The sequence below is a fragment of the Nicotiana tabacum genome, chromosome 20, assembly GCF_000715075.1.
Source record: "Nicotiana tabacum cultivar K326 chromosome 20, ASM71507v2, whole genome shotgun sequence".
Lineage (NCBI taxonomy): Eukaryota > Viridiplantae > Streptophyta > Magnoliopsida > Solanales > Solanaceae > Nicotiana > Nicotiana tabacum.
Window position 1 is genome coordinate 144,548,849 of NC_134099.1, and position 27,741 is coordinate 144,576,589.

Here is a 27,741-nt window from a genome sequence, read left to right on the forward strand (position 1 = left end):
AAGGTAATTGGAAAAGGGACTCAAGCAAATAGATAAAGGCTAAGAAAAAGGAGCTGGAATATTTCTCCGGATGGATACACTGAGAAGAGCAAACCCTAGAGAGAACTAGAGCAGCAAAAAGGAAAAGAAGAAAGAGAAAAAGAAAATGCAGTTGCTGCTGCTTATCTCCTTCCTCCACCTAAAAATTCAGGTTTCTTTCCTTCATTTGTCAGCCATGGGAACACCACCTTTAACTTCTCCTCAACACCGTCCCTTTTAACACCCATAAACCATCACAGCTTTACCCCCAAAATCAGCCACCACACTCCAGCCAGAAACGCACCAAACTTCAGCCAAAAGTCAGCAGTGAATCACCTCTGAAAACCGGTCTAAATCTCAGTCAAAAAACGGCCAAAACACTGCAGAAAATAGCCATAAGACCAGCTCCAAATTACCATGTAAATACCCCAAAAATACCATCAAAATACCTCCTAAAAACACCTCTGTCTTCACCATTTTGGATGTGCAAGATCGACTGTTGAGACGCCGGCGCGTTTCGATCGAGGTCCGAAGTCCATAGGGATCTTTCTCGTTGCTTTGATTTCTCTGTACCAAAGCAAAGAGGTCAGGCTCTTCAATATTAAAGGTTCAATCTTTTCCTCTATTCTTCACTTTCTGGATTTTCTCATGTGAAGTAATTAGTTGTTGGGTTATATGCCCTTCTTTAAATCGTTATTTTTTTGAATGATTTGCAACCTTAATTTCCGCTTTTTCTCTTTTTGTAATGAGTGTTATTTGGCCCAGTAGTTAACGTGTTAGCTTTAGTTAGTTTGAATCATCTCCTCCATGTTTCTTTTATTTTGTCATGTTCAAGTATTGTTATAAGTAGGCATGATGAAAGTATGTAGTCGAAGTTTTCTGTTTAGGGGAGACTAGAGATTTCTCAGTTTCAACAATCTTTTGTTTTTTGCGCCAATCAAGTTCTTAAGCGGTCTGCTCAGTTACTGGAATTAGTAAAGTTTGGGTCATACTCTTATTTGCCGAGTACCCTTTGTTTCCTTCATTTCAATTTTGATTGGGCACAAAGTTTAAGAGTTTTTTTTTTTTGGAATTATGTAGTTCTAAAAGTGTAAGGGCAAAAATTTTGTGGGGCATGACAGTAGTGTGACTATAAAAGCTTCTCATTAATAATAGTGAGTAAAATAAAAAATTTAAATTTAAGTTGTTTCCAAATACAGAAATGTGTCAATTTTTTTTGGGATGCACTAATAAAGAAGGTGTGTCTTAAATTGAAATAGAGGAAATATAATTGGTATCACAAATAAAATGGGATGGGAGGTTAGTTGGAGAGGAAGGGCCACGACACTAACACTTGTTTGGATTGGTATCATATTGTTACTTTAAATATAATGTTTGTCATAATTATTACTTAAAATTTATTACACCATATCGTTAAAGCCGTCGTTACGTAACGACGAAAAGTGCCACTTTATGTTACGATCGATTTGGTGTGGTCGTATCGTTACCTTTTTTTCCCTCTCATCTTGCACTTTCTTGTGATTAAATAATTTTATTTATTCTTTACTTTTATGTAATAATTCTATTTTGTATCTTACTTTTTCTTAGTTTATTCTTTATATTATTGGTGCAAGACATCATGAAACAACGACAAACAACACAATTTATTCAAGCGTAATATATATCAAATTGATACAACACAAAACAATACAATACGATATGATCAAGAGCGGATTTAGGGTGCGGAAGGGGGGTTTACCCGAATCCCCTTCGTTGAAAAATTATACTGTATATATAAGGCAAAATTTGATTTTTACCTCTCTATATATTATATTTTGAATCCCCTTGACATAGCTCAAAAGCATAGCTTAGTGGTCGAGGGGGTTCAAAACCTTTGTAAGATCATTGTTTCAATTTCTAGCTACAATCTTTCTTAATTTTTTCCTTTTTTGAACCCCTCAGCAGAAATTCTGTCTCCGCTAGATACGATACATTATAATATGATACATAACAACCATGCAAACAAGTTGTAATAAAATAAAAAGAATTAGAATTTGGGCCTCATTATCTTTATATTATCCAATCTTTAAGTATTGGTCTCTTCATAATAATAAAATTCATAGGTTGGTCCATACCTTGTAAATAAATACAAAATAACTCTAAATCCATCAGTATGCTCTTAGGAGCGTATTAATAATCTAATTATCATAGCTATGAGTACAGTTTGTGTGGCATAATTATAATCCATAACTCCTAATGCAAGTGCGCATTCACGCGACTTGACCGATTAACTTTAAATAATAATAATAAAGTGTCATCAATCGTGAGTACGTGTGCGTGTCATGATTTTTGACGCACAAACATGACAAGGGTACGGTTCGTGTGACTTGTTCAAGATAATTTCCATAAAATTTCAAAACAAGCAATTAAAAGTGGTATAAAAGCGAAAATTCATAAAGCCCTTTGAAACATATAATATCCGATTTAATTAAGCATGTGTAAATTATTAAGCGGCCATGCTAGAACCACGGAACTCGGGAGTGCCTTATTGTCACACCCTAACCTATGTGAGGTGAACATGCACCTAGTACTTCATAATATCCCGTCCAATCCTCAAGTTATTTTAACCTCCAGCTCCTTTGTCTACAAGCAATGAACAATACTTTCGTTAGAGTACGAATGCTAGAACTTGCGCATTTGAATGCCATTCTTTATTCTACGATAAAACGGACAACACCTCCCCTATTTATATGACTTTCCACAAGTTTCAACAGCTAAAACAACATCAATAATACTCATAATAAGCCTTTCAAAACAGTTTAACAATCCCGGCAAGCGCAAGCTCGATTTACGGTCAACAAAATAGAGTTTGAATCCAATTTCCTTTTCATGAATCTTCTTAGAATATCAATAATATTATACTTATGTTTACCACATCATTTTCAGCCCAAAACATCAAAAGAATAATCTTCAAAACAGTCCACTTGCCTAGCACCTTACCTTTTATCGTCAATCACCTATTTTTCATGTTTTCTTCTTCAATCAACTTAATTAACACCTAGATAAACTTAACAACAGCTATAACATTATCAAATTATTTCTCATAATTTCCAGCCATCACAAACCATATATGTAGCCGCAAAACAGTCCAACAAAAAAATAACCATGTGGTTTCACTCAAACAACACAACCAACACAAGATTAACCTTAGGCACAATCAAGCAGATGTCATACATACTTTGGACAATAGCTATACCTCGAAGCTTCATCACAACTTAGCTCACTGTAGCCCTCAATCATAGAAGCATTCTCTGGTAGTCTTTAACACTTTTGATTATGATTTGAGTTGATTTCTCTTGAGTTTGGTTCTTGGATCTTGTAGATATGTCAGAGATCTTGTGGACGAAGTTTAGGTGAGAAATGACCAGAAGTAAGGTTGCAACGTCTTTTAAAAGAAGTAAAGTTGGTGGCCGCCTCAAGTGGGTCCCAACGGGGCTGCATCCGCAATCTTGCGAAAACACAAATATCTCTCTACTCTGATATCGTATCGACGAACGGTTTAATGTGTTGGAAACTAGACTTGTAGATCTTTAATTTGGTAGGTGGATCATCCCATAACTCCAAGTATATTGGGGGAAAAAGCTCAGTGACATTAGACCCTAATTTCAGAGTCGTACATGCTACATGACAGAAGATGGCAACAACTGCGAGATTGGAAGAATTACGGCCACAAGTCGTAGTGTGAGAAAGAGGCCTAAAGGGGGAATGCTCTGGCTTTTGAATTTATTTATAGAACAATTGCCTAGAAGGCAAGGACATTATTGAAGTATTCGTGAGAGCCGTAGGTTATGGGACTAATAATCGCATCAGTCGACATTTGAGAACGAATGTTCCAAATGGGGAATAATGTTACACCATGTTTTAGTACATAAAGGTATGTATGTCGTAAGCCAATTGATGTAAGCTCGAAAATGACATCATCTTGGAAGTATATATAGTAAGTTAATCATGTTACCTTGGAGGTTACAAATATTGAAGATCATGGGTTGGAAAGTTTAGAAGCTAAACGAATCGAAGAAAATAAGTTTGGTTGAAAGTTGACAAGTTGGGAATGTTATAACCCGTACTTTTTAAGGTGAGACTAGAGTGCTTAACATGAGAAGAAGGTGATGTTATGAGGTATTTTAGTCGTATGATAGTGTGTGTTAAGTTTTGAAGTCAAACGAGTTGTGAAACAAAAGTCGACTTGTACAAAAAAACTAAGCTAAGCTACAATCAATTATTTTCTGAAACTAGTTTAAACATATAATAATCATAATCTATTAGCGGAAATAGGCCCACGTGAACGAGGTACAAAATACGACATTTCAACATAGTAAAATCTCATAAAATTCTTAAAAGTACGTGAATATTACTTTTAAAAAGAGTGAGCAACACCTATTTGAATTAAATCAACACCTTAGGTTGTGCCAAATAACTAGCAGCGTTGTCAGAGGCGAAAAGTTCTATAAAAGTGCTCCAGGTCTATTGGGCTTTAAGCACAAAGCGGAATCAAAGTGAGGGCTTTAGTAAAAAAAGGCGCATTGATATACGAATTGCTTGAACATTATTGTATTCTTATTGGGACTTTGTCCTTCTTGTGATTGTAACTTTGTCTCTAATATTGGCATTGCCTCTTGATATAATTTGGATCTTGCCCCATCTTGACTTTGGATTAACATTTTATCTTACTATGAACCTTTGTCCTTTTTAAGTATGAGTGAGAAAGCTACTTTAAATATGGTTTTTGATTCTCTTGATTATTGGGTTTTGACCCTACTTGATTCGGGACCTCGGTCCTTTTTGTTAACTTTCATGCTATGTGATTGCAAGGCGTATATGTTGGGCTAAATTGACTAATTAGCTAATTGATCGATTTATTGAATTAACTTGAGAAGCTTTCTTGATACTTTGGATATGAGTGTTACTATTTTTGACTACTACTTGGTTAGATATTCATTCTCTACAAATATAGTATCCTCATTATAAACTTGATGAAGATTTGATGAACTTTTATTTATGAATTTCTTTGTTGTACTTTTGTTGATACATAACTAACTTATTGACATGAAGAATTAGGTTAAATTTATATTTCTAAGTTTCATATAATCTATGCATTTTATTATGGGAATTGGAGAATTTAACGACTCCAAGCCTAAAGTTATGTTCCAGTAAGTTCTATGGTTAGCGATAGTTTGTTACTATCATAAGTGATGTACCGAAAGAGACTTGAGGATGGTCATACAAGTAGACTCTTTGGAAGCTTAGATGAAGATCATAATTGCGTAAGCATAGAAATATATTAGATATGTACTTTTGAATGAATATGGGGTCATGATTCTATTATTTTGGTAACTTGATTTCGTGAATGATTTGACTATCTTGGTATTTGCTTTACCAAAATCTTGTGATATGTTTAATTTGGTACTTGCATTGAACTTGGGAGGCTTAACTAGTTTGTATTTGAGATTAAAAGTTAAATTTCATGCTTAGAATAAGTCTTGAATGTTGTAGTATGAAAAATATTCCTCTACTAGTTATCGGTGTTGTCAAAGGCTTATTTAAGGCATGCTTAAGATCTGAAGCTTAGAACAGCTCAGGGAGGGCGCTTCACCTCGCTTAAGATGTGCTTCAGTGTAGGCAAGAAACTAAGGCATGTGACCTACTGGCCATGAGTTCCATATTTAATCGAAGGTACTAAAGTACAAATATAATTTTGCAAATAAGTATATTAGTTGTTGAGGAAAACATTATAAATGAATTTATTCTTTTTTTTTTGAACTACCGATAATTTGTTTAATTTTTTCCTTCAATGCGCCTTTTTTACTAAAGTCCGCACTTTGGTTGCGCTTTGTGGTTAAAGCCCAATAGGTGCTGCTCACTCTTTTTAAAAGTAATATTCTTGTACTTTTAAGAATTTTATGAGATTTTACTATGTTGAAATGTCGTATTTTGTACCTCGTTCACGTGGGCCTATTTCCGCTAATAGATTATGATAATTATATGTTTAAATTAGTTTCAGATTATAATTGCTTGTAGCTTAGCTTAGTTTTTTTTTGTATAAGTAGCAACCTTCCTAGGGGGCGCTACAATATTACCATTATCTTTCCTATCCTTGTTGCCCATTATGTCATGTATTTTATGATTCTTTTCTCACATGTTTTTAATTTCTGAATTTAGTGAAGTTGAAAGAACTATGAATATACATTTGAGTACTGTCTGACAAGGATGCCAGGCATACCTTTAGTGGCTCGTGAAACCACGTAAGATATTCCCTATGCCCTGCATTTGAGGTCTTATAGCTATGTTTGTCAATAATTACATTTTAAAATACACCAATGCACTTACTGAAACATGGATATTGATTGTTATAATATAATTTGTGGAACAGGCATTACACTTGCTACTGCAGTTACTCTACAGTTACCGACTCAATGTGCAGGCAAGATTCTGCTACACATTTGTCTGCAGAGGAGAAGATTGATGCTGAAGAAAGCCTTTCAACTTATTGCAAACCTGTTGAACTCTACAACATTCTCCAACGCCGTGCCGTTAGAAATGTAATATACTTAAAGACCATTTTTACCTATTCCTCAAGGTTAATATTTTTGGCATAGTTTCCTTGTTGATATTAATGGTCTTGGACAGATTGTTGATTTTATTGTTTTTGTTTATATGCATCAAACATTCATTTTAAATAAGCACATCTTGTTTAAGTTGAAGTGTTTCCGGTAATACTTAAGACTATTGTCATTCTTCTCGGTGCTGATGTTTCATATATACGCATTTTTTGTCAGTTCAAGCATTCTTGACAAAAGCAACTCACGATTATTATCTTTCTCTCACCCATGATTTGGAGGGGATGTTTTTGGTCCTGACTCCCTCCCATTTTTGCTGGCTGCCAACTGTTACGAGTTTTAATGTAATTGGTCTCGTCAGTTTTATGATGTGCTAATTATACATTCATCATTGGCATTTCGTGCAAGATGTTTCTAACAGAAAGTAAAATTTCATGCAGCCTTCCTTCCTTCAAAGATGTTTACAATACAAAATTCAAGCAAAGCACAAAAGGAGGTATATTTTGCTTGTGATTGCTTTCACTCCCAAATTACCCCTTATGCAAGGTTATGTCTCATATGCTCTATACTAGAGGCTCCGAGGTATTTCTGATTGTCCTGTAATATAGTCTATGCTTTTTTGGAAGTGAAGCTCTAAATTTGTGGGGAGACATGCCTGCTTTTACTTGATTCTATTGGGAATGTTTGTTTGAATTATTTCGCAATTATAATAGTTGTTTCCTCATTATTATTGTATTAAATTTAAAGAATTTGTATAGCTGATCAGGAAATGATTCAGTGGTCTATATCAAACAAGTCCCAAGTGATAATATAGGTCTTCCCAATCTGATTCAGTGTTCATACTTCGTAGCACTACACTACTCTTTGGTAAACATTTGTTCATGGGTACTTACACCTTATAGGTGCAAAGTAATTTCTTAGAAGTCAGACCTAATTACTGTTGCCAAGTTTGTCTAAGTCGAAGGCAAAGTCTACTAACTACAATTTAGTTGAGTCTGTAGTTGGTTATTAATATGATCCATGTTATTCATCATGTCACCCTATAATATCATCCACTGTTTTTAAGCAAAAAGCATAAAAAAAGCAACGAGGTCCATGAGGCTTGAGGCGAAAAGCGAAGTGAAGTGCATGCTTTCTTAAGTGAAACACACAATTTCATAAGATTAAAAAATGCAAAATCTATATTAATTTTATACTATAATAAACAAATTTCAATTAAAATAACTAGTTTGAGCAACCAATATACAATACTTTGACTTCTTTTAACAATAAAAATAAAATAAAATATACCTTTATTTATCACCAAAATAAGCCAACTCCTTAAAGGTGAAATTCAAATACCTCTATTAATAAAATATCTTACTTATCCAAAAAACTCCAAGTCCTTAAAGGTGAAATTCAAAAAATCAGCTGCTTCTTGTTGGGATCACTGTGTGGGTAATTGTTTGAAGCCCACGCTTCACTGAAACACATGGCTTCACCATGAAATGATAACCCATTGCTCCGCATCACTTCATCGCATTAAGCAACCAAGCGATGACTTTTAATAACATTGATTTCATCAGTGTATATATATGCTTGCAATTAGATTGCTTTGGTTTACTACTGTGGCTATTTTTTTTAGGATTGAAATGGCAATATCTGTACCAGCAACTGTGAACGATGAATCACAGATTCAAAATGTTTTTCCTCTGTGTGTAATTTTGGCAAGGCCATTATCAAATGCTGCGGGTGCTGAGGCAGTAAGTTCTTATTTTGTGTAAATACATCCAGTAAGTAGTAGTCCTGTATGCTGTTGTGTACCTCGCTAATGCCATTGGTTACAGCATTTTGCTGTCTTTCAATTTAGGCGGGCATGCATATCAACTTCTTTCACTGGAGTTGATGGAATAAATCGAGCTCAAGCAAAATTCTTTCTTCCTGAAATGGATAAACTTTCAGCTGAAGTAAGGGCTGGCTCTCTTGCCATCCTGTTTGTCAGCTTTGGTAGGTATAAAGTGTTTTCTGAAACTTTATTTGTTGAGATTGAGGGCTAACTATAAATGGTTTCTTCCTTTGCAGCTAAACTTGCTAGAGATCTTTTGGATACATCTTCATTTCCATGTAAGTAGCAGGGAAGTTGGAAAGATCCTTATTTTGTGCTGTTACCAGTGTCAAATAAGCTTTATGATTGCTGGCATTTGTCAAACTCAGCAATTTTTCATTTTGTTTTCTCTTTTGGTATCCATTTTGATGCTTTAGAATAAGTTAAGCATACGTATATTGAAAGTCTAATGATCTATAATGTGCCAAATCTAGAAACATGTTTCTTCAGTTTTGAGCAACTTATTTCACAAGCCTGAAGTAAAAGAAAGAAGACTATAATGAAATGACATAGTATTTGCAGTATGGTAACCTAGGTCTATAGTATTTCTTTCCTATTCTTGCCTTTCTTAGAAAGCATTTCCTTCTAGATCTTCATATTTAACTGATTGAGGAAAGAGAAGTTCCGAGTATCCTTCTACTTGTCCCTTTATGCCCTTATAAAGTGATTCTCCTTCACATCCACTAACACCGTCTCTTTAATTTTCCCTTCTTCTCTTTATGTCTCTGTGGACCTGACAAGATTTGGACGTCTTATAATTCAATGCTGGTGGTTCTAGCACATTTAGGACCTTGAAACATGATTTGATGATATTATTATTTCTAAAGTCTTAACATCAACAATTGTGTGAAACCAATCAAATTTAAAAGGAACACTTGAAACTTTTTATATCTCAATCTTATGGCAGCACAGGCCAGCTTAAGAAACAACCATAAACCTAAACATGATTATGAATTCATGTTTGTCATTTGATGTTTAAAATATATAATACAAAGTTTGAATTTATATCTGGAATGTTGTCAACAAATTGATCTTAAGAAGTCCACAGACTTTTCTCAGCACTTGGAACATGCACTCATTGCTTAGCTCCATTAGCGCATGAAAAGAAAAACCACATAATGGTTGTTATGTCAAATTCCGTTGTATTAGACTATCTGCAATCTTTATTGTCTTTTGCTGCTTTATACTTTTTCATTAGGTTTGAATGTTGGGATGTTTTTCCTCCATCAAGAACAACTTTTCTTCAGGTTTCTCATGGTCCATCTTCTTTCTTGTTCTAATCTTATTTTCAAAATTGTGATAGTGAATCTTGAAGGGAACTGCTTGTTGGGAAGAATGCCGATGGAATTACTTCATCTATTGTGGGAAAAGTCTCCCAATTTGAGTTTAGGGGAGAGAGCTGAGATGTTGTCAACTGTTGACTTGAGCCCTTGTTTTATGAAGGTACACTAGCAGAAGTTTCTTATAGAAGTATGTAGTGCTTGTTTAATATTGCTTAGTTGACTTATTGAGAACCAACATCTCATTGACAATCTGGAAGAGTGATCGAGTTGATAAATAATTTTTTTTCTCCTTCAAAATTTGCTTTCTTAGTTTAACAAAACTTGTGGTTTTTGAAAGATTTCTTCAACCAAATACCATTAGAGCATCACCTCAGTAAATTGAGGTCTAGCCACTGGTGAGGGTGTTGCAATTGCCCTAATTCAGTTCAATATGCCTCCTTTTTCATTACCAATATCGAAATAGATTTAAAACCAGCTTCTCAGATTGAAAACACGAAATCTTCCATACAAATGTTGAATCTGGATATGATCTATCTCCATTAGTTGCTCCCTTGACTACATCGGAAGCTCTGAATCAATGTGCCTTTTCTGAGGCATTACTCTGTTTGGAGTTGGCTTTTGTTAGTTAAGGCAGATATTTTTTCTCTTCCTCATATTGCTCCTTTATATTACTTTAGTAACTCCGGAAGTGAAAACGAGCAATTTCTAGTCCTCTATTATTTTAATCATAAGTGTAGGGCTTGATAACCAAGTCATTGGTTCTTCACATATTTGGTAGAGAGGTTGCTTCTTCTACGCAAACTGTTTTCACTTAGTGTTTCATGATGTAGAATCCGTTCATAGAGAGCATTGCAAGATATTCTGTAGAGGCTAGTTCTTCTGGACAAATGCATTGCTGAAGTACTTCTGATTGATTTGTTCATGAAGTTGTTCTGGTGTTGATATTATGGTCACACGTAATGAAATAAGTAATAGTGATGCATAATCACACATAATTTGTTGCCGGCAATTTTTTCATATTTTTTTTCCTGATAACAAGGAACTTTATCTTCTTTTAATATGTGGAGTGCAAGTTCAGTGACGTGACCCATGAAGCGGATGTAGATGAGAGACTTGATACACAAGTCATTCCCAATAGAGGAAATTTCAAGTGCCTTGGGTCTATAATCTAAGGAAATAGGGAGACTGACGAGGATGTTACACATCGTAATGGAGCGAGGTGGATGAAATGGATGCTCGCATCTGGTGTTTTCTGTGATAAGAATGTGCCACCAAAACTTAAAAGTAGGTTCTATAGAGTGGTGGTCAGACCAACTATGTTGTATGGGGCAAAGTTTTGGCCAGTCAAGAATTCCCATGTCTAGAGGATGAAAGTAGAAGAAATGAGGATGTTTAAATGGATGTACGGGTATACCAAGATTAATTAGGAATGAAGATATTCGGGATAAGGTAGGAGTGATCCCCGTGGAAGACAAGATACAGGAAGCGAGGGTGAGATAGTTTGAGCATGAGAAGAGGAGAGGAATAGATGCCCCAGTAAGGAGGTGTGAGAGGTTGGCCTTGGTGGGTCTGAGGAGAGGTAGGGGTGAGCCAAAAAAGTATCGGGGAGAGGTGATTAGGCAGGACATGGCATTGTTTCAACTTATCGAGGATATGACCCTTGATAGGAGGGTGTGGAAGTTGAGAACTAGGGTAGATGGTTAGTAGGCAGTCGAGCGTTTTTCTTTTTCGTACCAGTATTGTTCGTGTTAGTCTTGTATTTTTTTATTCTTAGATTTCTATTACTACCTGCAGTAATAGAATAGACAGTACTTCCCCCGTTTCAATTTATGTGAACCTATTTCCTTTTTAGTCCGTGCCAAAAAATGACACATTTCCATATTTGGAAACAATTACCTTTATGCAATATATACACACAAAATATATGTGCTTCATTTTACGCCACAAGTTCAAAGTCTTTTCTTTTTTCTTAAATTCTGGGCTCGGTCAAATAGGCTACTTCCTCCGGTCCATAAGAAGTGACCTTTTGGCCTTTTTGTTTTGGTCTAAAATAAGTGTCCTTTTTACCTGGTCAAGAAGAATTTAACTTTATTTTTCCAAATTTGGTCTTATTTACATATCCCAATGTGTCCAGTTAATTATATACAAAATTTAATTAATTGTAATTTAGTCAAAACACCCTTTTTAGAAGTTAATATTTTCTTAAGGGGTGTTCCAAAGGCCAAAATGTCACTTATTATGGACCAGAAGGAGTATCACTTTTGTTTACTTATCAAAAAAAGAGATTTCTATTACTGGGGCAGTATCTTTCGCTTCGGTTTCTTATTATATTGATGTTGTTACTGTTTTTTTTCCATCATTGCTTGAGTCGAGGTCTATCGGAAACAACATGTCTATCTTCTTAAGATAGGGGTAAGGTTTGCATACACACTACCGTCCCTAGACCCCACTAGTGAGATTACACTGGGTTTGTTGTTGTTTCTTGCCAAGAGATCCTTCATTTCTTCCTTGAGGAAAAAGAAACAATAACCCCCTCCCCCTCCCCCTCCCTCCATCCCAAAAAGAAAGGAAGAAAAAAATAAAACCAAGAGGAACCATCTTCTCTGATGGCTACTGTGTCTTCATCTGCAGACAAGCTGTTTGGACAAAGACAGACATATTTCCTTGCAGTATCCCCGTAGTTCTGTACCTCTGGTAGGCCATTTTGTACTCAATGCTTATGTCCTTGAGGATTGTAGTAAAAGATTTTTCATCTCTTTGCTTATATAATTGATTTTCTTGCATAATGGTTGGATTATGAAAGGCAACAATACATCAGCTGCAAGTCAAAATTTCTGCAGAAGAAGCTGGTGCTGGAGAAAGATCAGCTTATGATTCATTCTCCTATGATGACATTCCTACGACTTCATTGCCTCGAATAATACGGTGAAGTTACCCATTTCTGGTCTGTTTTTTGCATTGCATTTCTTTTTTATTGTGTGTGTTGCCTTTCTTGTATTTCTGTAATGCAATGCTCCTTTCACCTAGCTCTACAAGAAATTATCAGTACTATTGTTGTTGACACCGATATTTCCAACATTGTGTTAACTCTTCCTCCCTGCACCTATTTGCATTCAGTTTATTGCTTATTTAAGCCCGTGCCCTATGTAGATTTGGCTCTTTAGCTCATGTCAGCATTCAGGGCCATACTGCTCTAGCAAAAGTTACTGACACCACAATTGTATTGGTGTATATCTACCTTGTTAGAGCAGGATTAACTTTTCCTCTTATATTCCCAACAAGTTTTGTGCATGTTTGGCAGACCTTATCATTCTTACCCATTTTTGCCACCTTCACTAGTTTGTAATTGACTCAACATATTCAACCAAATTGATCAATCCTGTTGATCCTTCTTGTTTCCCAATGTGAATGTAGTGACACAACTCAATATCATAAAATTGCTAAATATCGAGCCATGCTCTCTGTAGTTTTGAAAAATTGCTGATTTTTGTCTTTTCTGCTGCGTGTCCCTTTTCAAAGTTTACTTTTCTCTTTAGCAAACAACATATCCTTACCTATAAAAGAAAAAAAAATTAGTTCTTTTCTTTTCTTTAAAGAGAATTTTGGAAGTGGGGACTTAGCTCTCTACTAAGTTAAAGAGATTCAAAAAATTTCATGTGCATTATTAGGTAGACATGTAGCTAATCCATTTACTTATTGCGCTTTCTAGGTTGAGGACAGGAAATGTTGTCTTCAACTATAGGTACTATAACAACAAGTTGCAGAGAACAGAAGGTAAATCTTCATTTTATGGTAAATCTATGGCTTGTTTAACTTCATATTTAGCTGGTTTCATTTTATTTATCGTGATATTGCCACTGATATATTTGGTTTGCTCTGGGTGGTTAGTTTCTTGTGCTTTTGAAATCAACTCAGACTCTATGTTGGTTAGTTTTGTTTTATAAAGGGTTTTTGTTATTTTCATGGATTTAAAATGATTAAAGCAGGCTTCATTTCCAGTTAAAAGAACAGCTCCATTTTGTTGTTCTCTTCAAAATAAAATGTTCTTACCTAAACTGCATCCTGAACTCACTGGTATTTTGTTACTTGGACGTCTCACTTTACTTTGATGTACCCTCCCTTCCTTTACTGACATGAATGCTTTATGTTGTTGGATCATGTGAAATGCAGGCTTACGTCAAATTTTGAGTACAATCTCTTAGTCACAACGTTAGAGTCAGGGCATAATAAAGCAAAATAGTGCACAACATATGTCATTTTGAAATTAATTATAGGAAGCAACTAAAGGTCTCCAACTTACTAGTCGGACTTTAGTCTTTCCCATGTCAAACCAATCTGTTTGAATTGTCAGCATCCTACGTGTATCAAGATATATTCAGCCCTTGGTGTGCATGCAGTTAATGGCTTTTAGAATGGTGAAATTGATGAAATTTGCATTACGTTTTTCTATATGAGCTGTATTCTTTTCCATGATTAAATTCCTTCTATACCATAACTTGTGCAGTTCAAGCTACTTAGTTGCTATTTTCTCTAAACTTTGTAGTGACTGAGGACTTCACATGTCCTCTTTGCTTGGTAAAATGTGCCAGCTTTAAGGTAAAGACTGAGATAATCATCTTTTGTTTCTTTAACAAAACTAAGTTATACTGTAGCCACCCTGAAATGTTTGGGCGAGAAATTTGATTTAGATTGATTAAATAAGCAGTTTAATATTTTTGTATCTTTGCTTTTCTGGTTTTAGGGTTTGAGATATCACTTATGCTCATCTCACGATTTGTTCAACTTTGAATTTTGGGTTGGTAAACTTCAGCAAGCTTCAAATTATATTTTAATTGTGTATTTTGTCTGAGCTGTCAAATTTAACCTCGCATCTTTTGTAGGTAAATGAAGAATATCAAGCTGTAAATGTATCTGTGAGAAGTGACATGTGGAGATCTGAGGTCAGCTCTTTTTCTTTTAACTCGGAGGTGAATTGTATATAGTCTGTAATATCTGCTCTGAGCGTAAATCTGCTACACTGCAAAGTAGTTTCTCGATATGACGGTAGGAGATGGATGCTTATTTCTTATTTTAGGTATTTTGATTTCTGTAATCGTGTCTGAAATTGATCTTCTAGGAAGCTTTACTGTTCTTGATGGAAAAAAAAAGCCATTGAGTTTAATGGTGAATTTCCTTAATAAGATCATGCCTTATATTTGCTTGATACCTGGTTAGATTCTAACGTTCTCTATAACTTTGTTAGGCAAAGGTTTGAGAAGTTTAGTTCTATATTATTTAATTCATTTCAGAAACTTGAAATTGCTTGACTGATCTTACTTGTCTTGCTTTTTCTAATGTGCGAATTAATTTTCTTTCTGGACTGCTCTTCAGGTTGTTGTTAATGGCGTTGATCCTAAGCAACAAACATTCTTCTTTTGGTATGTAACTATCATATTCCTTCAGTTTGTATTGTAGCTATTTGATGTTAGCACTGATGCACCGGTGAGGAGATGTGAGCGACTGGCTGTAGTGGGCACGCGGAGAGGTAGAGGGCGACCTAAGAAGTATTGGGGAGAGGTGATCAGACAGGACATGGCGCGACTTAGGATTACTGAGGACATGGCCCTTGACAGGGAATTATGGAGGTCGAGCATTAAGGTTGTAGGTTAGGGGAAAGTTGTGAATATTTCTACAGCACAATAGAGTGAGACTAGCCAGTTAGGAGTTAGACTAAGAATGCCATTGGTCGTCTATTGATGCAGGGCTTTACCTGCTAGTTTTTACTATACCAGCCATCTATTTCGTATTTCGTATTCTGTATTTCATATCTCTTATAAAACTGTTATTTTATTATGCATTTTTATGGTACTAATATATCGTCTCCTGTTGCTTTTTTGAGCCGAGGGTCTCCTGGAAGCAGCCTCTCTACCCTTCGGGGTAGGGGTAAGGTCTGCGTACATATTACCCTCCCCAGACCCCACTTGTGGGATTATACTGGGTCGTTGTTGTTGTTATGATATTCTTCTGGTTTACCTGTAATTTGTGCTCAGTTCAAAGCCACTAAGACGGAGGAAACGACATGATTTAGTTCAAAATTCAAAGTATGTGCACCCACTTGTTTTAGATTCAGATTTCCCTACATCAACGAATGGGATCAATGACAATATTAATGGTAATGATGACCCATTGTATTCCTTGGATTATTCAATTTGTTGTTAGTTCTGTGTTCCTTTGTAAATGTGGTAGATCATGGTTTCTTAATGGATACATGTAAATGAATATTACTTGTTATCAACGTATCACCGACATTGTTTTGTATGTGAAGGGTGCATATTTACTGTCTGAAAGTGCAAATTTGTTGAAAATTCCTAGACGATCTTTCCTTGCATACTTTGCAATAAAATTTAAATTGTCTTGTCTATGGCAAAATGGTAGCAGATGTTCCCTTTATACACTCGTCGCCCATTGAAAAATTAGCATCTTACCTTGGTGGAATTTGTGTGCTACTGGCCCTCAGGGCATGGTTGGCATGTGGGCTGGGCCAGGCCCAATTCAACACATTAAGCAAAGGCACATTGAGCCAGTGTGCCAAGTCGAGTTGGTCTTCCCTTTGTGTGCCGGGTTGTGGGCCAGTTCTTTGGGCCAAAGTTGAGCACACTCCATTCCACGACCTCTTAAGGATGTGGGCTGGGCTCGGGCTAAGTGGGCGGGGTTAATGTGTTGGGGATTTTTTTTACAACCTTTTAGTTTTAATACAAAAGGTAAGGAGTGAATTGAAGAACTGGATTTGGGTATTTGGATACATTTCCTCAAAGGCTCAAAGTTTTAAATTTATTAAGTTTGAACTTGCAAATTGCTAACTAACTTTAATGTTTAAACTTGCAAATTACTTACTAACTTACATTCTACCACAATAGTTTCTACTTTAAACTTTAAGTTTGATGAGGTAAAAATGAGAAACTACTAAACTGAAGTTAAAGTATTGGGTTTTGTATTTGGACACAAATTTGAAAAAAAAAACCCTCAAAAGCTCAATTAGCCTTAGATTTTTTAGTATAACTTTGAGGCTTGAAATTTGCAAGTTTAATACAAAGTGCAATTTTGTATTTTGATTTTTGAACTTTAAACTTGCAATTACAACAAGACTCACGAGTCTCTACTGAAGTAAAAGAAATAAAGAGGAACTTCAAAGTACAATAGATGAATAAAAAATATCAGAAGTTTCTTAAAGAATTAGACTTCTCCTCAATATCAATTCAAGGAGGATGGTATCAGACTAACTTGATTATCGCTTCTCGCCACTTTGGTCAGATGACATTGTCATGACGTCTTCATGTGCTTCGTCCTCCGGTCTAGGGCTGTTCAAAATTGAACGGTAAATTAGTTTATTGGTATCGGATTATCGGCTGAACATTTGGGAAACAGTTTCGAATTTTCTAGTTAACGGTTTATAGTAGCGGTTTGCTCATCTTTAAAAACCTTAAAGCCCTTCGCTCAGCTCCACTGCTCCAAGCCTCCGGCCTCCAGTCCACTGTCCACGGACGTTCTCCAATCTCCATTCCAACTTCCAGTATCAAATAAGTTTCTTTGTCCACGATTAACCAAGATGACAAATTAAGAAAAATCCCCTCTTCTTTGTTCCATTGAGCTCGACTTCCCTAGAATACATCTTTCTTTTTTTAATTATAAAACAAGGGAAGATTCAATATTGATTAGAAAAAATTAGTGATGCTCAGCCATTAGCCAACCAGGGCCCAGGTTTTTAGCTTTTCTCCTTCAACTTGTGTTTTTAATCTTGTATGCTCTAAACCAAAATCTAAAGCTAATTAATTTAAACCTTGAATTTGATTTGGAATATCATTCTATCCAAAATGGCATTCCAATTATTTCTCCTTGTGAATCTTTGGTTGATGGAATACATATCTTGTGTGCATTGCCGATAACTGCTGAAATCAAAACTGAACTGACCAATATCTTATCAGTTCGGTTAGCGGTTTAGTTATCCTTCCACCATTTCAAATTTCTTGTAAAGAATAAGAAATTGTTTAAAGTTATCCTTCCACCATTTCAAAATGTTAAGAAGAGTTTGATGTATTATTTTGTTTACCAATAGGGCCAAAGTGTAACTTTCGAATTAGAGGGTTAAAAATATAAGTTTTCGGTAGGGGTGGAGATGTTTTGGGGGATGAGGTTCTGATTTAGCCGTTTAGGCCATTAAGCAATGGCAAACTTTGAAAGTTGTCCATTTTCAATAAACATATTTTGACCAAGGAAACAAAATTGGTGGGTTAATGCCGGGCTACCAGCTTTTCTATATGTGGGCCGGTCCTGGTTCCGAGCCAAAGTGTACCAGCCCACTCCAGACCCCTAACCTGTACTAGCGCACTCTAATCCCTTTCCTATATGTGGGCAGGGTCGGTCCGGCTCTTTTGTGTGCCGGTAGTGTGCCTAGCTGACTCGACTCGGCCTATTAGCCACCCATACCTCGTGTATTTCTCAGTTATCAGTGAAAAAATATCTTGGTGGAATAATGATTATATAAATTTCATACCAAGTGCACACATGCTTGTATGTATCTATAAATATTAAAAATTAAATTCTAATCAGAGTAACAATAGTTGAAAGAAAACTAAAGTATTCTGTAATGGGAAGACAATAGGAGGGTAAAAGCAAAATGCAAAAAAATAAACCATTGAATGTTATGATCATATGAACCCAGTCTTTCTCCTTGTTATTAGGGTGGGAGGGTTACAAAGGAGTAAGAGATAGGTTTAAGCTACATCAATCACCTCCTTCTCCCTTATAGTACTTGCCGACGGAGTGAAGATCTTTTATGTACCTAAACACGCTTATATAGAATTTTAGCTTTTGCATTTATGTATATGTGAGTTATTTGTTCCAATGTTTTTACCGTTGGAACTGTAGCGTTCCCTAGTGCAAGGTGAATGCCAATCATCTTGCGGCATAGGTGGGGCGTATCATGAGACACATGGCCCAAATGCTTGAGCGTGTCCCAGATGCATGATATGTGTAACGGCCCAGGTTTGCTGACAAAGTATTGTCCACTTTGGCCCGATCACTCTGGGCCATCGCAAGGCTTTTGGGCCTCACGTTTTTGTCTCTTTTGGGCTTTAACCCAAAAGGCGTCTCCATAGTTGAATCTTGAACTCACCCTCACGTGGGCCCTAACTTTCCCTTCCGTTTTGATGAGGCGATGTGGGGTTTGCCTAAGACAAATTTCACAGCGAACCCCTTTTGGGTTCAACGCGAGCGGTCCATGGGTTGTTACAACTTTAGTTCTGTTCAATTTCCCCTCGAAATTTTCCTAAGTAACTCTAGACTCAAACAACAATTCATAATCCAAAATGCATAGGTTTGAATATCTGCCAAGTCAATTTTAGTCCTAATGTCCATTCATTTGCTAACTCAGATTCTTGCTTTGCAAAGTTAATTACACAACTGCTTGATGGAAGAGGAGAGAATTTACCAAGTTACTAAGTGGCATAATCTAACGGTATAATCTGAAATATTGGTGTCTTTCTGCCAGCCCAACTGTTGAATGCCATTAACTTCTGTTTGACTATTGTACCAGCGATATTGACTTTCTGTTATTCACTTATTTGTGAATATTTCTACAGCGCACTCGAGTGAGACTAGCCAGTTAGGAGTTAGTCTTAGGATGCTACTGATCAGCTACTGATGATGGGCTTTATCTGTTGGTTATTAGTATACTTTACATCTTTCTCGTATTTACATCTTTCTCGTATTGCTGTTATTTTGTTATTTTATGGTATTTTATGTTATGTTATGTTATGGATTTTATGTTATTTTATGTTATTTTATTATGAGTCTATTGATAGTACTAATATAGCGTCTCTTGTTGCTTTCTTGAGCCGAGGGTCTCCTGGAAACAGCATCTCTACCCCGAGGGGCTGAGGTAAAGTCTGCGTACATATTACCCTCCCCAGACCCCACTTGTGGGATTATACTGGGTTGTTGTTGTTGTTATTCACTTATTTGTGCTATTTGAGAGGAGGGAGGGAAGGGGGTAGTGTACTGTTCTTTTCATACAACTTGTAGCAAGTTGTAAGATAAGGCTTATTCCTCTAGCACTTTGCATGATTATTGAAGAAGAATTTCATGAAATAACTGCTGTCATTCTGCTCATGCGGGGACACTTTTGTTGAATATTTATCAGGCATTGGTGAGGTTCTAGAGTGTGATCCATCAAGTCCCAATGGTGCAGGCGTTTCCTATCCAGATCCTGACTCTGTGCAATCAGTACCAGGAAGCACCCTTGCACCCCCAGCACTGCTTCAGTTTGCCAAGTCAAGAAAGTTATCAGTTGAGCGCTCTGATCCCAGAAAGTATGTTCGACGGCACAGTGTCGAGTAGCATTTTTTATTTAACCAAATTATTTTGGGTGGAAAGGATTTTACTGCAGAAGAGCTGCAGTATGGTGTCCAATAAATCATCAATTAGCTGATTTTGTTTGCTGCAGTAGGCATTAATCCCTTGAACTTCACTGTGGACTATTGGCTGTCTAATTTGGAGCTATTATTTCCCTTTTATTACTGTACCCCATTGGGCCTACTGCAGTTATGGTGCTTGTTTTTGGGAGGTGGGGTGTAAACATGCTCCCATGTTTTGTAAATTTGAGGTTTTGATGTCTGTAATTACGAGAATTTTAGGAAATTCTTGTGAAAGATACTTCCTCCCCCTTTAGTTTTTTCTCAATAATTCAATGGTGCCCCATACCTTCAAATTCTGTCTTGGCCTCTAGTTTAGTGACCAGTAGGGTCACTGTATCCAACTTGGACCTACGTCAGTTATGAAGTTGTATCTATGAAGGATATACTAGCCCTCTAGTGTTTCCAAAAATCCAAGGGTGCCCCCATCTTCAAATATGGTCTTTGCCTTAGGTCTAGTGCCTAATAGGGCCTGGTTATGGTGGTTTTCTGTTCTGCCTTTTAGATAGCTCAGTCATAACTTTATCAGAAACCTAGACCATGATCACGATTTTAGTATTGGCAAGATGAACTGGTTCTCGACTATCCTTTCTGTAGTTTGAAGGTACACTCGTGTTTTGAGTTTCTCGTTGACTGCGCTTTACTTCCCATTTGATGGATGCGTCGAACCCTTTCCCTCTCTTTCTCTGTCAGCTGTTAAATCCTATTTGAGCTTATATGCTACAAAATTAGGACTGGTTCCTATCTAGGTTAAGAATGCTAAAAATTGATTGTATCTGTCCAGTGATACTTTTCTGTATTATCTGTATTTCTGTGTTTCTTGGTTTTGCTTAATGTCTTTGATGTGATACTAATTGCGAGAAAATTGACTACACAATTTTCTGTATTATGGTTTACTTTTATAGTTCGTAGATAAGATTGTCTGGCTTTTAATACAATGTTGTTTTTTCTTTTACAGTCGTGCACTCCTGCAAAAAAGGCAATTCTTTCATTCTCATAGAGCCCAGGTAATCAGTTTCTTACCTTGTGCTCTGGGATCTTGAAATTTCTTTTTGGTTCCTCATAAAGCAACTGCTATTCCTACTGATGATCAACTAGAATGTGAAATACTTAACAATCAGGATTATTTTGTATTTACTCAATGTATACATACAGTTGTCTTAGAGTCTTACTGAGGGAACGTTGCATTTAAAAATTCACAGTCAGTGTGCCAATATGTCTGCTTTTGGTCAAGTCAGCTCGCTTGATAGGTTGTATAATTGACCCAAGGCTGAACTAGAGTATCCTATCAGTGAATGATGGGTTACCTCCTTGCAACTTTATAGAATGGCCTTCTTAAAAAAATATAGATGATGAACAATTTATACTTGGTATAAGAGAGGATCAATTGGCATCTCAAAGTCGTTAACCAACTTGTGGGCGCACTGGATATGACAACATGGGAGGGTGTTCATTTATCCGGAAGGAAACATGGGATAATTTTTTGATTCACTACAGTCATGTTTTGAAGGGTTATTTGTTTCTAATGGTAGAACTATTTTTTTTTTTTTTATTTGCACCGGGTGTCCGAGTCTCTTCGAGCCCCGACTAATCCCGGGGGTGCACAGGCCCTCGGCAAGGAGTTTCCCGCAAGTGCACCACGGTTAATTCAGGTTTTACCCAGTCCGATGGCCCTCAGAAATTGTTTGCACCTAGTGAGTTTCGAACTTGAGACCTTGAAAGGGAGCAAACCCCAAGGCTCAAGTCAATTGCCATTAGGCCAACCCCTGAGGGTTTCTAATGATAGAACTATTAGTAGCATAATTCATTAATATCTGTCAAAAAAATTGAATCAAAAAGAGGAGAATGTGTAGCCATCTTTTATTTTTCTTTGAGTGCTGCTTTATTTATCATGTTTGCTTAACTGAAAAAAGGAACCTATTCCGTGAGAACTATTTTGTTCTCTGCATTAAAAATGTATTGACCTATCACTCTGTACAAGATGATTCATACAGATGGTTGTAACTAGGAAGCCACACATTCTGCAGCTTGCTTAGGTAATTGTATTCTAATTGAAGAAAAAATTTCTGTAGCTTAATTAGTTGAAGTACAACTTGTATTACACCTGGTGAATTTGGAAGGACAAAAAAGGAAAATATAGTTCCTGTAAGTTTCCAAGTTTGTCAAATGGATTTGTGATACTCTATACGAGACAGGGTATGTAGCACTATCAATTAATTTCAATCAGGGATATATATTTATCCTTAAGATACTGAAACGATTACCATTATTGGTGTCAAACCAATATCGTTTTATACAAGCTAAATCTTCTAATCTATATTTTTCTCTTTATAAAGTGGTTTCTTCATCCAAAAATTGACTCCAGCTTTTTACATTGTTTTTGTCACGTTGGGAGCTGAAGGATTTGAAAAAAATGACAAGAGTTGAACTTAGGGGATGCATAAATTCAGGAAGCCTTAGTGATCCTGAAATATTTTGAAAACTGCATTTAAATATTTCAAATAGTATCAGAAGATATATATCCTTTTATATACGTTAAATAGTATCAGAAGATATATTTTTTGGATTATATATTTGACGAATTGGAGCAATATTTGCGCTGTTTTGACTGTTAGTGAATATGTGGGAACCATTGTAGTTTTGAGTTTAAATTGCCTGTGTGTTGATTAATCGGCTTCTCTTTTACTATCGTGTTTTGGAGGGAACTGAAGGATTTACATGTGTGGCAAAAGATTTGAAGCTACCAGCTGGCTCCTTATTCCTGTGGAAAACTATTAATTTTGTCTTCTAATGTATTTGGTGTGAAAGCTTATGAAATATTAAATCAGCACTTGGAACTCACTGTGCTAAGTAATTCGATATTTAAAATCTTTTATTACGGGATCAGAAATTTCTTAATGGTACCATTGTAAATACTTTACTATATTTAATCTAAAGCAACCTGACTTGTTACTATATTTGAAGAATAGCAAATCATTAGATGTCGCATATCTCAAATAAAGTTAATGTTTAAAACCAAGAAGTTTAGATATTTAGTTCATAATAATTCTTTGACAATTACGTCGACTGATTTTAAGAATTTTCAAAAGTAAACCTATTATAAATAAAAAAAGAAATCTCAAATAAATTAGAAGCATAGTAGACATTAACAAGTCCTTAACTTTTTAGATTAGCTGCATATCAATCAATGGAGAGAGTTAAAATTCAGCAACCTAAATTATTCAATGATCAAGACTTCAGTCTCTAGGTTTCAATTTTATCAAAAAGCCCTACCACTGAAGGCTTTGCCACTGCCAAAGTACTGCTATAGTTTGTAGTCATATACTGATGTGTTGGGTTTATTGTTGGAAGCTTCCTACAATATTAAGTTGTAAAAACTCTATGCCTGTTCTCTTTTTGTCGTTTAATCAGAGATGCGGCAAAATTCACTTGTTTGGGTATTCATTCATTGGATATATAAAATTTCAGTTGAACAAATCAAAGATCTAAATAGTGACAGTTCAATATTGGCTTCCCTTGTTGTGTGTGGTGATTTCCATTTGAAATAGCCCCAGTTCCTGGGGTCTGGAGGTGACATAAAATTATCTTGCTGAATGTGACACAAAATTGAATAAATTTTAAAATGTTTGTCTACTTGTAATGAATCTTAAAATCTTTTGAAGAACTGATAGCCAATATATGTCTTTAGAAATCTGGGAAGCAATGAGGAGTCCTTTTAACCATATGTTTGCTAATGAAAATTTTTTATTGGGGTGAAGCCCATGGCACTGGAGCAAGTTTTATCGGATCGAGACAGCGAGGATGAAGTTGATGATGATGTTGCAGATCTTGAAGATCGAAGGGTATGCAGCATAATTACATAGTTTGCTTCTTTATTTTACTCTGCATCCAAATTAGTTGGCTGACTTTTTGGGATAGTTTTGTCCTAATTGTCTTGACCCTTCAAATAAATGGCAAGGTTAATGAACGGATTGCACTTCTCCTGCAGTTATGCAGTCCACATTTTCGCCACAAGCAGATCACAGTTAGCTCTATGAATACCCTGTGCCACAAGTCGATATTTTAATTGCAAAGTGCTGCATCTATTTTTTGTAATAATTCCATGGGCATCCCACCTTGATCATCACAAATCCTACACACTAACAATTCAATTGTCCAACTAAAAGAACTTACAAGAAAACACGTATATCAGAAGAAGAAATAAAAATCTAGCAAAAAGAAGAGGGTGGGAGGGAGGGAAAGGAGAGAGAAGTTACCGCAACAACATTTGGATAAAATTCTGATAAATAAAGGAAAAATGTAGAAAATGAACAATTTGCAGAAAGAGATCATAGTAAAATGGTGAAAATACTGCAAAGCGCATCCAAAGAAAAAGAAAGAGAGCTAGAAAGGTACGATTATAAATCATAACATATTTAGAAATAAAGGATTGCTAATGAGAAGCTACAGAAAAACTGAAAAAAAACCGAATTACAGAAAATTTAATCAGATATTTAAAAGCGGAGATTGCCACTGTGTAACAGTGGAGGGAGATCGTCATCATAGAGGGTAGATGAGGCAGGCCTGGCAGACCATCATCAGTATCAATGCAGGGTTTTTTTGGTGGGTGGTGGTGGGCTTGAGGCGGGTCGTTGTCATTGAGGGGCTAGGGCATGAGTAAGGACACTTGGGAAGGGGACAAGGGTAGAGGAGAAAGGTGTGAGCATTTTGCAGAATGTTATTTATTCATGATCCTGGAGGGACATATGTATCACATTTCTCTATATTGTGTCAGTGAGTTATATTGTCCCATGTATACTAGAGTTCTGAAAATTATCAGCAAGCAGTAGCGTCCATATGGCTTGCTGCTGATGCAGTTGTAATTTTCTGAACAGCCGAGTAATTGAATCAAAATTGCATTTAATGACTTAAAATTTTATAAGTGGTAAATTTCATTGATCTAAAGGATATATTCTGTAATTGCTTAAAACTAAAATCAAGGTCTGAGCATTTGCAGAATGTTATCTATTCATGATCCACCATTTTCCTTAAATCTGGTACAGACTAGGCAAATCGCCTTTGATTTTTCCTCAAATGAATGAAAATGGTATTTCGAATGGTTTGGATGAATATCGACCACTGAAACCAACTAAGGAAAGGTGTGTTTTGATGTCTGGTTCTGACTGACTGGATGATAAACGTTTTTGGCCCAATACTTGCTTGTCATTTGAAGGAACTGTATAATCTCAACTTGAATGTTAGGCAGAATCATGGAACTTCTTAAGCTGCTTTAATATAATGCATTTGAGAACTACCAAAGGTTACCCAAACTGTTCCCTCCAACTGATTTCCCTTGGGAACTGCTGCAAAGTTTAGTTAATTCAAGAGGCAAGATTTTGATTGTAGAAGTTACTTGAAGAAATCGTTCAGCTAACCTCAGACATATTACAGATGCTTGATGATTTCGTGGATGTTACCAAAGATGAGAAGCAAATGATGCATCTGTGGAACTCATTTGTTAGAAAGCAAAGGTACTATCTTATTTCGTATGTGATCTTATTTGCTTGTATGATTTTGCCTATTATTATTCAGAGTGCTGGGGTATGGAGGTGTGTATCGTCCGCTCTTATTTTTGTTTGGGTGAAGAGGGAGGGCCGGTGAAGTAATAGTAGATGGTGGGTAACTTAGGAATGTAGTAAAAGTGCAACAATCTGCGATTAGCTTCTCCAACCTTCCCTGAAATAGGTGGAGTGATAAGAAGGTAAGTCTCACTTACTTCTTTACCATTGTGCAAAAGAGAAGGGAGTGACAACTGTTTTTAGGTAAGTAGATAGACCAGTCCACCTCCCCCTTTCACTACCTTTCATCTTCGTTTAACCAAAAGCAGTGTTGTATTAGTGAGTAAATGCCATTGGTTACCAGCAAACTAGCTAGTTTCAGTACGAGAGTGACATCACCTTGTACCTTCATCTACTACGTGGTAAATGAAAAGAGAAAGACAAAAGAAGAGTTCCTGGAAAAAGAGAAGGCCATCCTTGATCTGATGCTTTCAAATAGACATTTTTTGAGAACTTCTGGAAAATGCTGCGTCATTTAAGGGTTTTCGAGAAGCAGATAACCTGTTTCTATGTTCTTATCAAGTTACACGAACTTCTCACTGAAGTAAATGTGTTTTGAAGTTGGGTCTGTCTTTCTTCCCTCTTCATGCACAAGCAGACTGGTAAGATTATCAGAATAATAATATATTAAGCAAAAAATAAAAGTTGTATAAAGCAACAATGGGCAACAAGTGTGGTCTTCTCGTGCTGAATTACATACTTGCTGGTGATAAAGGAATGCCTGTTGGAAAAGTTCGGTTGCTGAATTCCCTTCCTGCTGGCTGTAAAGAGCAACAGACGGAGAATTGATGTTGGAACAAGAGGATTGTGTGGGTCTGGGGGTGAGAATAGGAGCTTAAGTACTATAGAGAAGCTTCTAATTCAAGTTGGGCCACTAGGAGTTTGTTTCTTGGCTCATTCTCCTTTAGTTTCAGAAATTTGTTAATTTTGAGTCTCAGTTTATTTAAAGTGCGACCTTTCCTCTTTATTTTTTATATTTTTATATTTGTATAACATGTTTCTTGTTACTGTGGCAGGGTGTTGGCAGATGGTCACATTCCTTGGGCATGTGAGGCTTTTTCAAAGCTGCATGGTGAGGAGTTCGCCCGGGCACCGGCCTTCTTGTGGTAATTAATCTTCTTAGTTACCTGTGTCAACATTTCACTGTTATTTCTATCCGATGCCATCCAATCCATACACCTGTATCGTGCCTTTGTTTGGTTCATTTGAGATCCTATATGTTTCCCAGAAAGAAACTGCTCTGTTTTTTGTTGAACACTACTAATATGTATTAGAATGTTGGTCTATTTCATGATCACGATGCTTATTGGGAATTTCTGAGCTTGTTTATCTTATTTACATTTTTTTGGGTGGCTCATTTCTTTACTCATGGAAGCAAATTTATTGTTGGTTTTGTCACATAAATACATGTTTTCTCAGATCTGATGAAGTAGTAATAGTGCCATCAACAAACGTCTAGACATTTTAGGGGCACTGGTTTTCCCTTAAAATTCCTTATTTAGGTCTATCTCAATATGTGATAATTGCTCATCATCTACAGTAGCATGTACTCTGTTTTTCCTCAAGTGTAGCTTTTATGTATAATCCAATGTTTTATGGCAGGTGCTGGAGATTATTCATGATCAAACTGTGGAACCATGGCCTTATTGATGCGCGTGGAATCAACAATTGTAACTTAATCCTAGAGCAATTCCAAAGCCAAGACAATGATTCTACTAGAAGCTGAATACCCGTGTGACAATATTTCACAATCTAGCAATGGATTTGGTAGTGATACAGCTCTTTGGCTGGATCTACATCTCCAAATTTTCAACGTCTTGTTTTCTTAATGTTATCGTGGCTAGATGACTGTTTTGTCTTTTTAGGGTAAGACTAGTACTGTACCCGCACGATGCACGGAAAACGTTGAGAAAAAAATATAATAAATTATTATCA

At 36.2% G+C, this 27,741-nt stretch overlaps 1 protein-coding gene across 6 annotated transcripts; it reads left to right on the forward strand.

Annotated features, from left to right (window-relative positions):
- Positions 1-27,741, forward strand: LOC107804934 (polycomb group protein EMBRYONIC FLOWER 2). 6 transcript variants are annotated; one of them, XM_016628888.2, is made up of 22 exons: positions 1-603; positions 6,217-6,299; positions 6,428-6,596; positions 7,055-7,110; positions 8,239-8,356; positions 8,441-8,600; positions 8,676-8,717; positions 9,782-9,921; positions 12,393-12,455; positions 12,565-12,686; positions 13,471-13,535; positions 14,305-14,357; positions 14,503-14,556; positions 14,642-14,701; positions 15,132-15,178; positions 15,791-15,912; positions 19,939-20,107; positions 21,168-21,216; positions 23,968-24,051; positions 25,640-25,719; positions 26,823-26,912; positions 27,409-27,741. In XM_016628888.2, the coding sequence occupies exons 2-22, from the start codon at positions 6,265-6,267 to the stop codon at positions 27,530-27,532; spliced, it is 1,902 nt and encodes a 633-aa protein (XP_016484374.1). In that variant the 5' UTR covers positions 1-603; positions 6,217-6,264; the 3' UTR covers positions 27,533-27,741. The 6 variants fall into 6 exon arrangements, with proteins under 6 accessions (XP_016484374.1, XP_075096043.1, XP_075096042.1 ...); XM_075239942.1 differs by having other exon boundaries at positions 2-603; positions 7,055-7,196; XM_075239941.1 differs by having other exon boundaries at positions 23-625; positions 7,055-7,196.